The sequence below is a fragment of the Mytilus californianus genome, unplaced genomic scaffold, assembly GCF_021869535.1.
Source record: "Mytilus californianus isolate M0D057914Y unplaced genomic scaffold, xbMytCali1.0.p SCAF_9, whole genome shotgun sequence".
NCBI lineage: Eukaryota > Metazoa > Mollusca > Bivalvia > Mytilida > Mytilidae > Mytilus > Mytilus californianus.
The window spans coordinates 40,628,949-40,646,674 of NW_026262745.1; the positions used below are offsets into that span (position 1 = coordinate 40,628,949).

General features: G+C 31.1%; 1 protein-coding gene across 8 annotated transcripts in view; it reads left to right on the forward strand.

Moving 5' to 3' along the window:
• The first annotated feature begins 451 nt into the window (after positions 1–451).
• The window catches only part of LOC127716592 (uncharacterized), a 233,060-nt gene continuing 215,785 nt past the window's right edge, over positions 452–17,726 (forward strand). For 2 of the 8 annotated variants that reach the window (XM_052222829.1, XM_052222826.1), the window contains exons 1-3: positions 452–571; positions 1,410–1,477; positions 2,723–2,766. In XM_052222829.1, the coding sequence (XP_052078789.1) occupies positions 505–571; positions 1,410–1,477; positions 2,723–2,766 (179 nt within the window). In that variant the 5' untranslated portion in view covers positions 452–504. The remainder of the gene's footprint in view (positions 572–1,409; positions 1,478–2,722; positions 2,767–17,726) is intronic. The other 6 variants (XM_052222833.1, XM_052222832.1, XM_052222830.1 and 3 more) reach the window with 4 other exon arrangements.

Here is a 17,726-nt window from a genome sequence, read left to right on the forward strand (position 1 = left end):
TATTTTTCTCTGGAACGATTCGGCTAATTAACACAAAATATTATTGCAATCATCCTCATGGTGTCTACATAAAAAAGTGTGCCAACGTAGTAGCCGTTGTTTAAATTAAAATTAATGAAATTAATAAATGAAATTAGAAATAAATACAAATCCTTGAAAAGTGTAAAAGTTCTGGTAACCCAATTTCTATATATAAACATATTAATTGATTAATTTAAAACACGCCGTAAGTTAAGTATAGCTTCTTCATACATCTTAAACCATGTTATATGCAAATACTTGCACAATACATATTGAAGAGTTTTCATTGCTATGGGTTTTGACATTTTAAACAAACGTTGTTAAACATGCTAAAAATATATAAAGTTCCTGTAATAACTTATATGTACCAACCAGCTGTTTCTATCACACTGAATATATATACTAGTCCTGAATCATACTCATCGGTCAGCCTCAATATAATTGTCAAAGTGAAGTGTTTAAAGACAAGCTTTTCAGGCAGACATGAAGTTATTCGGAATCATAGTCCTTGTTGCTCTGTTGATGGTGGCATCAGTTACAATGCCAGTTGGTAAGTAGAAAAAAACAGCAATAATGGTATTGAATGCCGGACTTCATATTGGTTCGATTTGTATTGTCATTTCATTTTGTTTTAATTTCATTTATTATTAAAAATTGTTTATATCTAGTCTCCACTTGTCAGGAACATTATATCGACAGCACAAACAAATGTTTCATCGAGTCGCATTGGTGGGGATTTGCTTAGAATTAAGCTGTATGTGTTATGCTTTTATCCTTCCTTTAGCCATGGTGATATCCATCTTTAATCGACGCTTTGTAGTATTTGTTTGCCACTTGATATTTCTCCCCTTTTTGTCCAATTAACAAATTTTGGTTTTTGCAAATAATACAAACTATATACCTACAATGTCCCAAAACTGACGAATTTTCAGTGAATAAATACAAAGCTGGAATAAAGATATATAATGTAAACGTTCATCTAAGTTCAGAATATATCAATTTAAACATGAAAATGTAAAATTACAATACTTATACATAACTAAGGCAAATTTTTAATTATTTTTCGTACATAAATTTTTACTAATTTTTCAAAGGTTTAAATAATTTTAATGCCCCAAAACTCTTTCTGATCTAAGGTTATTTTTAAAATGCTCTTTTCAGAACATAAAGATATTTAAAAAAAATCCAAACCAAATCTATCCCCCTAGCCAAGAAAAGATCCCATGCGAGACTTTTATGGAAATAGTTGAAAAAAACCATAAAATGTTCCCACAGATTGTGTTAAATGAAATTGTACTCAGTAAGCAAATGAGTTATCTATCGTATATTGTATGTATCGACTCTGATGATAAACATAGATAATTTATTCAATATAATGATAATTACAGCTGCCTCTGGAAAATATAGGAAAGGATATAAAGGGTATAAAGGAAGTGGAGGACATTCTGGTGGAGGGGTAAGTTGAAACTATTCTAGGATTTAGGATAACTGTTTTTTTTTTCATATACGGAATACACCTGCTTACTATATTCTAATTAAAATTATACGAATTTTTTGTCGGTGACTGGTTTTTAAATATATTGATAAAATATGTTATTCTTTCTTTATCTTAGTTAATATGAAAAAAAATAGCTTTTGTCAATAACAACTTTCTCATCTGTTAATCTGTGAATTTCAATACTATGAATTATACCCACGAATGTGAAAGCTATCCAGCGACAAAAGACAATAAATATATATGTCACACGGTATTCAAGTGTGTTTAAAGTTTGTCAGCCTCTTAATGCTCCGAATATAATAAAAGGTTTGGAATAGATACACACACATATCTGCAATCAACGTGAATACAATAGTAATATATAATAGAGAAACAAATAATACAATAATGAACTTGAACGGATAAATTTATCTGTTTCTGCATCAGTATGACGTTTTTAAACTCCTATTAAAAACAAAACAAAAATGTTTTAAAAGGTGCTGATGCTATATGAAATTATTATAGTGTATGACTAAATTTTGTGAGGAAGATAAAAACTACCTTTCAATGTTCAAATTGACATGTTTATGTAAACAAATATGCAGATCAACCGTTTTTGGCGTCATTTCCTCACTGGTTTTGTTTGGGATAAATATGAATAATGACATAAAATGATACGACTCAGAAATTATATTTTAGAAAAACGATTATGACTATAATAGTTAATCGACAAACAAAAGTAATTTTATTATTTCTTGATTAACTCTAACATAGAATTTCCATCCCTGTCGTTATTAAAAATTATTGGTATCTAATAACATTTCCAGTTCTGACATGTTACACCCATGACAAATTTCGAAAAGACAACCAGTAAAGGTCAATCAATATTGAACTCATCCAATCGAATTGCTTAAGATCCCATAGCACTGACCATTCCATATCAACATGAATCTTAGGGGTAAATCTGATAAGTTGAAAATGACGAGTTTTAAAGATAATTTCCTGTTAACAGGACCAACAAATATTTATGGTGGATTAAACCTGGTTTTATAGCTAGCGAAGCCAGTTGTTTATAGTTATATAGACACAATTGGGTGAGCAACCCAAGCAAACATAATTGGCTAATATGACAATACTTTGGATACAGCAGCCAAAAATGTGTAAACATGCATCACAGAAATACAACACAACTGACTTAAAATATACATGAATTTGTATTTACAGCACAGTGGTCATGGCGGTAAATATCACGGTGGAAGTTACCGATATAGAGGATGATACTTTGAAAACAGAAATAATTGTTCTTATTTGAAATGAATAAAATAATAACTTGTTGATATCTTTATTACTGAAAGCTAAGTCAAGGTATGTGCCAAATTAGGTGACAAGTCATATTCGATGATGTTAACTCGTTTCAATCGTGGAAAAAGGACGGGATTGTGAACATATACATGGTCTTTTGTAAAAAAGATATTCCATAACGGTCTATCAACTCTTGATTGTAAGGTTGACATCAACTTAACCACTTGCTTCCTTCTATGCAAAAACCCTCTATCCAGGAAACATGATAGGAAACGCAAGATCTTAAAAATCGTCTCGAATGGGCGATATATACTCCGTATGCAGGCGATGTTTGAATGAGTCTATATAGACAAAGAAATTTCATAATAATTGAGAAGCTAAATTCATCCCTTTTAAAGTAAAGGTTTGTTCTCAACCCAAAAGATATGGAGGAAATTGTACACAAACATATAGTTCAAGGTAATTCATGTTTTATTGTTTCATTCTGTTTTTGGATCTGATCAATCAAAGAACGAAAAACAAAAAACGAAACTGTTCTCGTTTTTAGATTTTGATATGTTAAAACAAAATACAAAAAATAGAAAACTCTAATAAGGCCTTCGGATCTTTTTTATTGGTGGACATCTAAGATGATAAGAATTGTTGACTAACGTCCATCAACCAATATTACATGCATATTCAAGACGATAATATGTTATATGTAAAATAGATAAATTCCAAATAAATCTGCAATTGACACTTTAAGTCGTCAATTAGCAGATCATCGTATGAATCACAAGGAAACAGATCAAACGAACAACGTAAAATACTCTGGCACATTATTCAAACTATCGTCTGACTTAAATGATGTTAAGAAAAAGAGGTGTGGTTTGTATTGCAAATGAGACAACTATCCACCAGTGATTTAAACATTTCTTATACGTAGAAATATTTCCTGTCTAGTCATTTGTAAGCTATTATTCATTGTGATATATTTCAATTAATCCTTATAATTTGAAATTTAGCTAGAGATCGGGGTCATTTTATGCCCTTATCGACCTTACTCCTTTGTTGGTGTTTAACGCGACTTTCACCACTATTGGCTATATCGTGGCTGTTAGTTTTGATTGGTGGAAGGAGCCAAAGTGTCTGAAGGGAACCACGGACCTTTGACAGGAAAACTGATAATCCAAGTCAATTAATATGATTCAATTGCACCTGCAATTTACAGGATTCGAACTCACAACCTTTGAATTGACGTGCTAGTGGTAAGAATAGAGGGAAAGCGCGTATAGACTACTGTTTTGTAGGATCGTGTTTAAAAAATTACACAATAAATAAGTTAAAATTTCCAATATGATTTACAAAAAATGCTTTCACACAACAAATTAGAAAAAAGAAATGAGGGGATTCTTGTCCCATGTTCCTGTGGCCAAGAAGCTCATGTGCCAAATAGGATATAGTGAGGTTTATCGGAGAATCCAATAAAGCAAGTTATATACGAAAGTGATACGAAACGAAATCTAGAAAAATAGTACTTTTAATTTATTTTCTATAGCGTAGACAAACGATTCCTATGTTTAGTTGTGCATGTCACTTCATTTTTTTTTACTCACAAGAAGATTTTATATTTCGACGAAGGAAGACACTATGTTGTTCTAGTTATTCGTCTTCTTGTATTTGTTTTCTTCTAAAAACACAATCTTTTTTCATTGTTTGACATTGGCTTATGAGTTTTGTGATGAAGTTGTATTACATATACCATGATACTATGTGAAGCATATCATCGTGACGTTAATTAGACCTTTTAAAACATTTGGTTGACCTTGAATTCTCTTTCGTAATATATTTTGTTTGTCTTGTCTAGGATTTTGATAGTTTGCACTTCGATGTATTATCTTTAGACAATGTAATGTGGTTGACGAAAGCATTTGGCCTTGACCTGTGATTACCAAAAACCCAAATATTTGAATTTACATGAATAATTTCATTTTCACAATTAAACTGGTTTATATTTCTACTTGCGTTTGCAAGACCTATTCATTGCGCTTTAGGGTATGGCACCCGCGTCATGACAATTAAACCTCATAAAATACATAGGAGCAAAACTCATAAGGCTATGTATTGTAAAGTCAAATATTTGTTTTTTTTTTGGTAATTTTCACTTCTGTTCTCGTACTATGAACAACAAAATTGTCTATTTTGTAAAAAATATTTCCGTACTTCATGTATACCTGACAACAAAATTATTTTTATTTACCTGTGTACGTGATTTTATTTGGCGGCATTTTGTCCAAGATAATGGTTGTCTTTCTGATATTGTTTTACAGCTAACCCCCTTGTTTTATTAATTTTGTATTTACATTGTGTCATAGATCAAATATTCGTTCAGTGTATGTTCACTTGTTTTTGTTAATATGTCTTTTGTTTGAGTTAAGCCATTGCAATTGATATTTTATAGTGTGTCTTTCTATGTTGTGATTTACACTATTGTTTCAGGTTAGGGTGAAGGTTGGCGACTATTAAAACGTTTAAACCCGCTGCATTTGTTTGCACCTGTCCGAAGTCAGGAACCTGATGTTCAGTGGTTGTCGTTTGTTGATGTGGTTCATAAGTGTTTCTCGTTTTTTATATAGATTAGACCGTTGGTTTTCCTGTTTAAATGGTTTTACACTAGTCATTTTGGGGCCCTTTATAGCTTGCTGTTCGCTTGGAGCCAAGGCTCCGTGATGAAGGCCGTACTTTGACCTATAATGGTTTACTTTTACAAATTGTGACTTGGATGGAGAGTTGTCTCATTGGCACTCATACCACATCTTCTTATATCTATTTGTAAGCTATTATTTATTGTGATATATTTAAACTAATCCTTATAATTTGATATTTAGCTAGAAATCGGGGTCATTGTATGCCCTTATCGAACTTACTCCTTTGTTGGTGTTTAATGCGACTTTCGCCACTATTGGCTATATCGTGGCTGTCAGTTTTGATTGGTGGAGGAAGCCAAAGTATCTGAAGAGAACCGTGGACCTTCGACAGGAAAACTGACAATCCAAGTCAATTAAAATTTGATTAAAATTCACATGCAATTTACAGAATTCGAACTCACAACCTTTGTATTGACATGCTAGTGGTAAGAATAGAAGGAAGGGCGTATAGACTACTGTTTTTGTAAGATCGTGTAGAAAAATTACACAATAAATAAGTTAAAATATTCAAGATGATTTACAAAAAATGCTTTCACACAAAAAATAAGAAAAAAGAAATGAGGGGATTCTTGTCCCATGTTCCTGTGGCCAAGAAGCTCATGTGCCAAATAGGATATAGTGAGGTTTATCGGAGAATCCAATAAAGCAAGTTATATACGAAAGTGATACGAAACGAAATCTAGAAAAATAGTACTTTTATTTTATTTTCTGTAGCGTAGACAAACGATTCCTATGCTTAGTTGTGCAAGTAACTTCTGGTTTTTTTTACTCACAAGAAGATTTTATATTTCGACGAAGGGAGACATTATGTTGTTCTAGTAATTCGTCTTCTTGTATTTGTTTTCTTCTAAAAAAACAACCTTTTTTCATCGTTTGACATTGGCTTATGAGTTTTGTGATGAAGTTGTATTACATATACCATGATACTATGTGAAACATATCATCGTGACGTTAATTAGACCCTAACATTTGGTTGACCTTGAATTCTGTTTCGTAATATATTTTGTTTGTCTTGTCTAGGATTTTGATAGTTTGCACTCCGGTGTATAATCTTTAGACAATGTATTGTGGTTGACGAAAGCATTTGGCCTTGACCTGTGATTACCAAAAAAAACCAAATATTTGACTTTACAATACATAGCCTTATGAGTTTTGCTCCTATGTATTTTATGAGGTTTAATTGTTATGACGCGGGTGCCATACCCTAAAGCGCAATGAATAAGTCTTGCAAACGCAAGTAGAAATATAAACCAGTTTAATTGTGAAAATGAAATTATTCATGTAAATTCAAATATTTGGGTTTTTTGAGAACAGAAGTGAAAATTTATCGTCATTCTAAACACTTTTCAAAGGTGGTAAATATTAAAAATAGTGAGACGAGTTATAACACTAAATAAGTAAACATTAAATAACAAAAATACATTACAAATTGTATCAACAGGTCAAATAACACTACGATTTGAGAGTGCTCGCAGTTACTGAAAGTTAGTTAAAAGCCAAAAACAATTAATCATACAACATCATGCATCAGAGACTAAAATCAACTAAAACACATCCCAGGGATTTTGTGTTTTAACGTCATGGACAGTCAAAGAAGACATGACGTGTGCAATGCCAAAATAAAAGTATCAACAGGCAGTAGAACAGTTAGGAGTTAACCTTTTAATTAATATAATGTTATATATAGATAGAGTAATCTCTATAACGAAAATGAACGTGGATGTGTATTTATGCATCCCAAAAAAACGTTTGAAAAGAATACAAATTTAGTTATGTTTTAATTTGCTGATGACAAAATCGATATTTGTGCCAATGTAAACTATATTCAAAGATCTTATTACAACATTGGCAAGATAACCTTAACTAATAAGTTTGTTTAAAGGTTCGATGAGTTTACACAGATCGCATAGTGCTTTCCGCGCTTTTAGTACAATATTACCTTTAAATTTAGGATGTGAAATACCGTTTTTAATAAGTTTTCTACAAGTACACCCAAATTTACTAATCAAATCTTTGTATCTATGACAGAATTTAGTAAAAGTTTTAAGTAATTTATGGTAACAAAATCCCTGACTTAATAATTCACCAGTGATGCATTGATTACGTTCGTTAAAATCTATGACATCACTACACACACGGGCATAACGAACGAGTTGGGATATATAAACACCGTATGATGGAGCCAAAGGAACATCGCCGTATAAAAAAGGAAAATTAACAATAGGGAATGAAAAATCGTCTGTTTTGTCGTAAATTTTAGTATGGAGCTTCCCTTTAGAAATTGAAATGTTTAAATCTAAAAATGGACAACTACTGCTGTTTATGTTAGATTTATTTAAAGTAAGTTCCTTTGGGTAAATTTCGGTAGTATATTTAGAGAACTCTGGATTATTTAACGAAAAAATATCATCCAGATAACGGTAGGTATTGTTGAATATATCAACCAAATGTACCAATGACGTGCCTTTACTGAGTTTGGTCATAACCTGAGATTCATAGCAACACAGGAATAAATCTGCTATTAAAGGGGCGCAGTTAGTGCCCATAGGAATACCTACTACCTGTCGATACACTTTATCGCCGAAACGAACATATATGTTGTCCAGGGGAAAATTTAAAGCTTCAATCATATCTTCACATTTCCAGTAAGTGTATCTAGCATACTTTCCTTTTTCGTTACAGAAAAAGGCTTTAAACGAGTTACAGCAAATACATTTGCAATGAGATTTTTCAAAAGACCATTTAATTAAATATGAAAACTTTTTCTTGATAAGATTGTGTGGAAGTGTAGTGTAGAGAGTAGAAAAATCATAACTGTCAACAGAATTAAAAGGACCATCAAAAGCACGTATTTTATCTAAAACCTCTAAAGAATTTTTAACACTTCAAAAATAATTAATACCATTATTTTATGACTATATTCTACAAATATGAAATTTGTTAGTCACTGGTGGATAGTTGTTTCATTTGCAATACAAACCACACCTCTTTGTCTTAATATCATTTAAGTCAGACGATAGTTTGAATAATGTGCCAGATTATTGTTACGTTGTTTGTTTGAACTGTTTCCTTGTGAATCATAAGATGATCTGCTAAACGACGACTTAAAGTGTCATCTTGCAGATTTATTTGGATTTTATCTATTTTACATATAACATATTATCGTCTGAATATGCATGTAATATTGGTTGATGGACGTTAGTCAACAATTCTTATTATCTTAGATTTCCACCAATAAAAAAGATCCGAAGGCCTAATTAGAGTTTTCTATTTCTTGTTTTTTGTTTTAACATATCAAAATCTAAAAACGCGAACAGTTTCGTTTTTTGTTTTTCGTTCTTTGATTGCTAAAAACCAAAAACAGAATGGATACAATTATACATGAATTACCCTGAACTATCTGTTTGTGTACAATTTCCTCCATATCTTTTCCATATATTTTGAGTTGAGAACAATTAACCTTTACTACAAAAGGGATGATGTTAGCTTCTCAATTATGAAATTGCTATGTCTATATAGACTCATTCATACATCGCCTGCATACGGAGTAGAAATCGCCCAATTGTTAAGATCTTGTGTTTTCTATCTTGTTTTCTGAATAGAGGGTTTTTGCATAGAAGGAAGCAAGTGGTTAAGTTGATGTCAACCTTACAATCAAGAGTTGATAGACCGTTATGGAATATCTTTGTTACAAATGACCATGTATATGTTCACAATCCCGTCTTTTTTCAACGATTGAAACATTTTGGTTTGATTGAAGCTAATTTGGCACATACCTTGACTTAGCTTTCAGTAATAAAGATATCAACAATTTATTATTTTATTCATTTTAAATAAGAACAATTACTTCTGATTTCAAAGTATCATCCTCTATATCGGTAACTTCCACCGTGATATTTACCGCCATGCCCGCTGTGCTGTAAATACAAATTCATGTATATTTTAAGTCAGTTGTGTTGTATGTCTGTGATGCATGTTTACACATTTTTGGTTTTTGTATCCAAAGTATTGTCATATTAACCAATTATGTTTGCTTAGGTTGCTCACCCAATTGTGTCTATATAACTATAAACAACTGGCTTCGCTAGCTTTAAAACCAGGTTTAACCCACCATAAATATTTGTTGGTCCTGTTAACAGGAAATATCTTTAAAACTTGTCATTTTCTCCTTACTAGATTTACCACTAAGATTCATGCTGATATGGAATGGTCAGTGTTATGGGATCTTACGCAATTCGATTGGATAAATTCAATATTGATTGACCTTTACTTGTTTATTTGTCGAAATTTGTCATGGGCGTCATATGTCAAAACTGGAAATGTGATTAGATACCAATAAATTTTAATAACGAAAGGGATGGACATTCTACGTTAGAGTTAATCAAGAAATAATGAAATTACTTTTGTTTGTCGGTTAACTATAATAGTTATGATCGTATTTCTAAAATAGCATTTCTGAGTTGTATCATTTATGTCATTATTCATATTTATCCCAAATAAAACAAGTGAGGAAATGACGTCAAAAACCGTCGATCTGCCTATTTGTTAACATAAAGATTTCAATTTGAACATTAATTTTAAAGGTAGTTTTTATCTTCCTGACAAAATTTAGTCATACACTTTAATAATTTCATATAGCATCAGCACCTTTTAAAACATTTTTGTTTTGTTTTTAATAGGAGTTTAAAAACGTCATACTGATGCAAAAACAGATAAATTTGTCCGTTCAAGTTTATTGTTGTATTATTTGTTTCTCTATTATATATTACTATTGTATTCATGTTGATATTTGTGTGTATCTATTCCAAACATTTTATTATATTCGGAGCATTAAGAGGCTGACAAACCTTAAACACACTTGAATACCGTGTGACATATATATTTATTGTCTTTTGTTGCTGGATAGCTTTCACATTCGTGGGTATTATTCATAGTATTGAAATCCACATATTAACAGATGAGAAAGTTGTTATTGACAAAAGTTAAATCTTTTCATATAAACTAAGATAAAGAAAGAATAACATATTTTATCAACATATTTAAAAACATGTCACTGACTACAAATTCTTATAATTTAAATTAGAATATAATAAGCAGGTGTATTCCGTATAATGAGAAGAAAACAATTTTCCGAAATCCTAGAATAGATAAGAATAGTTCCATAATGGAATTTGATGCGACTGTCATACAAGTGAGAGGTTTAGCTAGCTATAAAACCAGGTTCAATCCACCATTTTCTACATAAGAAAATGCCTGTACCAAGTCAGGAATATGACTGTTGTTATCCATTCGTTTGATGTGTTTGAACTTTTAATTTTGCCATTTGATTGGGGACTTTCCTTTTTGAATTTTCCTCGGAGTTCAGTATTTTTGTGATTTTACTTTCCACTTACCCCTCCACCAGAATGTTCTCCACTAGAATGACTTCCTTTATACCCTTTATATCCTTTCCTATATTTTCCAGAGGCAGCTGTAATTATCATTATATTGAATAAATAATCTATGTTTATCATCAGAGTCGATGCATACAATAGTCGACAGATAACTCATTTGCTTTCTGAGTACAACTTCATTCAACAGAAACTGTGGGAACATTATTCGTTTTTTAAAAACTATTTCCATAAAAGTCTCAAATGAGATCTTTACTTGGGGAGGGGGATAGGTTTGGTAGGTTTTTTTAAAAATATCTTTATGTTCTGAAAAGCGCATTTTAAAAATAACAAAAAACAAAAAGAGTTTTGAGACATAAAAATTATCAAAACCTTTGAAAAATTAGTAAAAATTTCTGTACAAAAATTAATTAAAAATTTGCCTTAACTATGTATAAGTATTGTTTTTTGCATTTTCATGTTTAAATTGATATATTCTGAACTTAGATGAACGTTTACATTATATATCTTTATTCCAGCTTTGTTGATATTCCCTGAAAATTCGTCAGTTTTGGGACATTGTAGGTAACTATTTTGTATTATTTGCAAAAACGAAAATTTTTTAATTGGATAAAAAGGGGAGAAATATCAAGTAGCAAACAAATACTACAAAGCTTCGATGAAAGATGGATAACACCAAGGCTAAAGGAAGGATAAAAGCATAACACATAAAACTAAATTCTAGGCAAAGCCCCAATTTGAAGCCCGGCATTCAATACCATTGCTGCTGCTTTTTTCTACTTACCAACTGGCATTGTAACTGATGCTACCATCAACAAAGCAACAAGGACTATGATTCCGAATACCTTCATGATTGTCTGTAAAACCTGTCTTTAAACACTTCACTGTGACGATTATAGTGAGGATGACGATGAGTATGATTCAGGACTAGTTTATATATCCAGTGCGATAGAAGCAGCTGGTTGGTACATATAAGTTATTACAGGACTTTTCTATTGTTTCAGCATGTTTAACAACGTTTGTTTAAAATGTTAAAACCATAGCAATGAACATTCTGCAATATGCATTGTGCCAGTATTTGCATATAACATGGCTTAAGTTGTATGAAGACGTTATATTTAACTTACGGCGTGTGTTAAAATTAATCAATTAATCTGTTTATATATAGAAATTTAGTTACCAGAGCTTTTACATTTTTCAAGGATTTTTATTTACTTCTAACTTCATTTATTTATTTCCTTAATTTTAATTTAAACAACGGCTATCATACTACGTCGATATGAATGTTTCAAGTAGTTACCCTAAGGATGATTGCAACAATATTTTGTGTTTATTAGCTAAATCGTTCCAGAGAAAAATATGTTAAGAAATTAATTTTGAATTATCATGTTGATAAGGAAACCTTAGATCTCATATTGTGTCCATATTGTACAAGTGGCGGGATTGTTAACAATTTTTTCAAACAAATTCATATTAAGGGCATACAATACAGTTTCGATCCCACGGTGAATAATTGACGAAATTTTTCATACAAGCTATTTTTCATCTAGTCATTCAAATATGTTATAAAAAATATACCTTCATGTGCTACTTTTAGAGATAAATGGGATAGAATTTTTTTTTACATTTACTCAAAATTTCAGTTTCTTGGACGTATCTATCCTCTGGACAAATATACATAACTTTTTTGTTTCAAAAGATAAACAAAAGCGGATTTAAAAAAAAAGATTTAGAATATCTTCTCTACATTAATATGCTCTAATTTGTTGTATCAATTCTTTGACCTGTTTTTTTTTTGGCGCTAGAAATAATAAATAGAAAGCATACGCATTGATACTCTGGATAAGAATACGCATTTGCGTCATCACAAATATTAATCTAGGCTCAAGTCTAATGTTTCTAATAGTTTAATTTTGATGTTAAACTACATACCTGAAGTGTTTTGACTTCGGATTCATTGCCATTTAATCCGGAATTTGTGTGAACGCAAACCGATAGTGTGTCGTGTGAACAGGGTGGTATATAATGTAAATGAACCAAGACGTGTAGGATAGCTGGTCAACACAATGCATACAATTTTCAAAATCGTACCATATTGCAAATATTTAGATGCTATAAGGTTGAACTATTAATAATAAAAAAAGAATTGAAATTTAATAATGAACATTCATTCCTGTTAATGAATCTTTTAAAAAAAAAATAGAATATAATATCAATAAATACAAACGTCGAGTATGAACATTTTATTTATCAAATCAATCTCTAAGTCTAACTTTCCACCATATGAATATATTGCTATACAAAATAAAAGCAGAGACTTATAAATCCATACTAAAACAGTATAAAATAATTAACGTAGTAATTACATTTTTAAAGATTATTGTAAAATATTAACTATGTTGCAAGGATTGAAAAACAGGCCTTGTGAATTGAAACCATGCATATATTTTATCATTCACTACTGTTTAAAATTTAGATACTAAATTATGTGTATGCATACCTGCTTATTGGTGCTCATATGTTGCATGTGATTTTCATAAATGTATTCACTGTTGAAACCTGCGGGACATAATACTCGTAAATGTATAATATTTTTAATTATATTCTATTAAGGATAAATTAAATCTCAGTTTAAACTTATAATTGTAATGAACATTCTCTTGGTCTGGCAGTATCTATGAATGAAATTAAATGTTTTTGACAGCAAAATCCTTTGTTTAATTATTTTTTTTGCCTTCCGACCACTGTATAACAGAAATATCGTTTTGTTAATTTTCTTCATGCTTTCCGACATTTTCCTAGGCTATGATTGTAATACAAAATATCACGTGATAAACTTTCAGAAATAATCAGTTTATTCTGGGACATTATATATTAATAAACTATTCCCAGGTTTATTGTCACAATGCACAACAGCACGCTGTATTAAATACTTCACACACAACGCGTACAGGGACCGTCCTTAAAGCATAAATTATATAATTGCGTTATCATTATACTTGATATTTGATAAACATTCGCATTATTAAAAACACATATGTTTTGTCAAAAGGCGAATTGGTTCTAAAATATAACTGATTTTTTTACTGCAACCTAGTCTTTGTTTTCTTTTATCCGATCTACAAATGAACTTTGATTGTTTAAATATACAATGTCACGTTGTAGCCTATGCATAGAAGGACCGTATCAAAGACATAAATAACTACCTGAAAAAATGATCGAAAATTTTCGAGAGGTTCCGAGAATCTTGATTCCGGGAATATCCAAATGGCCCATAGATGCTACCAAAACTCACCAATATATAGGCATGGACCCCTTAGGGGGTTCACGCAAAAAAAAGGGTAAAATAAACTATGATAAACAAAACACACTAAAGATAGGATACTCACGCGTTATTGCATATTTTTATTGTTACTTGTTTTGTTTGACTCAATCTTTAATTAAGAAGAAAAAAAAGTTAGTAACCTGTTAAAAATTACACAAAGAGGGCCTTTATATTTTTAGTAGAGTAAGTCTATTGATGCTTTGTTATTCTCTTTATTATAAATCAATTGATTATTTTGAAGTAGAGTTGTTATCTCTGATAATTCATATTGTTTTACTTTTGAACTTACCATATTTATGTATGCACATCTATCTGCATCGACCAAATATATCTTCCCTCTGTGCCTTGCTCTTCTATGGGCTGAATTAAAAGGTCTTTCACCTGGTGTTACTGGGTTTCTCAATGGTGTCAATAGGTATTAACGAAGAGGATAGGTTGAATCTCCTAGAAGATGACCGATGTTGTAATGATTTTCCATATGATTCATTAATTTACAGTTATTCCAAATGTACGCATCATGAGTACATCCATGCCATTTGACGACAAGATTTGTCAGTTCTTTTTTGTAGTCACACACACCATACACATTTAATGCATGGAACATTTTCCTGCATACATATTCATCTTCTCTTTCAGTAGGTCTCTTGATGGCTATCAGTGTACCATCGACACACCCAACCATATTCGGCATATTGAACTGACTTGAAAAGCCTTGCTTGACAGCAAGCTGTTCCCGCGGAGACAATGGGAACTCTATAAAATCACCTGCTTTAGCTGCTAAAGCCCTTAAAGTTCTGCTTACAATTCTAGAAATAGCTGGTTGACTTAAACCAACAAATCACCAACAACCTGCTGAAATGACCAGTATCATAGTATCTAGGGGCAGTCAAATCCTAAAGACTTGCGGAAACACTATGTGAACGCATAGTCTTTGGCTCTAAATCATCTGTCAAAATGTCAACAATATTTAAAATAGCCTCTCTAGGGATTCTGGACCTTCTTATTAACTCAAAATCATCATACACATCTAAGGGATGCGTTCTGTCACGAAAAATACTCTCCCTTCTCATTGCGTTATTATTTTGTTGTTGGAACATTACTAGGAACGCCATTTTAGATATGACGTCATACATATTTGATGACGTCATACCATTCCACTGTTAAGTGTTCCCACCACAATGCGGAGCGGGGACATAAAAAGTACAGACGTCCGTTCGTCCGGTCTTGGAAGCGCTCAACGCGTACAATTCCTAACAGATTTTAATGAAATTTATATCAGTTGTTTATAATAGCAATGAAAATCAATAATTTTTTCAAATCATTATTGCCTTTAGAAATAAAATTATATGGAAAATTGCATTATAAATACTTTCAATATCAAAAACATTACTTTTTACGGAATTAACAAAACATTTTATTATACTTCACGTAAAAAAGCCAGATTTTGATTGGTTAATACGAGGGAGACAATTTACTATATTTCGATTTAAAGGGCTTGACCGTTAAATCGCGTTATCAGAGGAAGGCAAGACTTGTGACAGTTCATGCACAGGTCAATGTAACGCACATGTCCTAATTCGATTACACGGCATAACAATTGTAACAGCTATAGCACTCCTCATAATATTCTAAATGCACGGTCTGCTAGGAAGTAACTGAATATATCTAAGGTCAGATTGTTGAGTTTATTGTACGCATAATTAATGTAAATACTTATCTTATTAATTTTTCAATTTGCAACATATTATTGATTGATTAATTAAAATCGGTCACATTGATAATTTATACATTAGTGGACAATTTACTAAAGCAAGGATTTGTATATAGTATAGAAAATCCTTTACTAAAGTTATTTTAATACGAGCGATTTTTTTTTTTTTTTTTTTTTTTATTTATGTTGGATTGTATGATAAATGTTTGATTCACATAGTTTTTAATTCCAGTTACATTAATATTTTTGTATCTTTATTGAGGTATTAAATAATGATTATAATGGTACTGTTCAATTATCAGGTATGTTAAATATTATATTTTATAATGGGGTTGACTTGTGAGACATTAACACCATCAAATGTAATTAATTATGGTACCAATTATTGTCCTTTAGCGTGTTTAGGACATCAGTAAATCGTATTTATATTTCAAAGTTGAACCTTCGTTAAAAGAAATAAGTTGATAAAACTTTTGAAATGGCAGCTACAGTGTTGTCTTTATAACCGATTGTTTTTCGGTCAGCCACATAATTTTGCGTTGCATATATATTAATATTTATTTCAAATCATATAATATATATATATATATATGTTCATTTATATTTCGTAGTAATGTCTTTATAACCGATTGGTTTGTTTTTCGGTTATCCAAATTGCATTGCACATATTTTAATATTTACTTGAAAGTATAAAATGTATATTATTTAATTATATTTATTCATTTATTGAAAGGTTTACGATGCCTGAGTAGAAAAGGCGTTGAAAGAGGTGTTACAATTGGGGTAAAGAAAACTGCTTTAGCCACCCGAAATGTCAAAATAGCTACGCATCTGAAACAGAAACTGAAAATTTTTTATTCAACAATACATATGCAGGATTATTTCATTCATCAGCAGGACCATCTATATGTATGTCAGTCGGAGAAGCGACAGTATGCCTTTAAGTTATCTAAATACATTAATGAAACATATACATTTCCACCTCAAACGTAGTTTCTCATGTTGATTTTGGACATCTGTTGCCAGGGTTCAATTCAGCACCCCATTATTTCAAAATTTCATTTCATTTTAGTTTTAATTTGAATTTTGAATTTTATTTATCTATTTCATCTTAATGATTTGATTTGCATTTTGAATTTGCATCTAATTTACGGTTGCCCAAAGACCCTTTATTTATGGGTTGGTAACCGACAGAAGCCATGATCTTACTTCGCCAATAAAATATATTTTGACTTTAATAACGTTTTCTCTCTTATAACCCATGGCTCAGCGGGAGACAATTTTTTAATGTCACTCTCTCGTGCAGACCTATCAAAAAATTATAATTTAAATGACAATGAATTGAATTCACATCAATCGTTTAAAAGACAATGTTCAAGTTCTACGTTTCGTTCTCTGGCTTCACTTTTGTTGTTTTTGTAATAACTCGGTTGACAATGTTTTCTCGTGGTAGCCATCTGCTCTATCACCCTCACAGCTATGCGTTATTTATATAATAACACACTACGAAGAAAAAGAATATCCCGTGACAGAACGCATAGAACTTGGAGAATATTTCAAAAGAGACTTATCTGTAAAATATTGACAATTTGAGAGATAATCTAGAGCCACAGATTAAGCGTTCTAATAGTGTTCCTGCAACTTAATATCTTGAGAAAAACATCATTTGTTTCAGAAGGGAAGTGAAAAATATAATTTGTATTCCTTTAAAAAAAATTGATACAAAAAGCAACATTTAATTTGAACAAAAAATTGTTGATATCTGTAGGATCTATATTATAGAATAATTATAGTTTTTTTTTATTAAGACCAA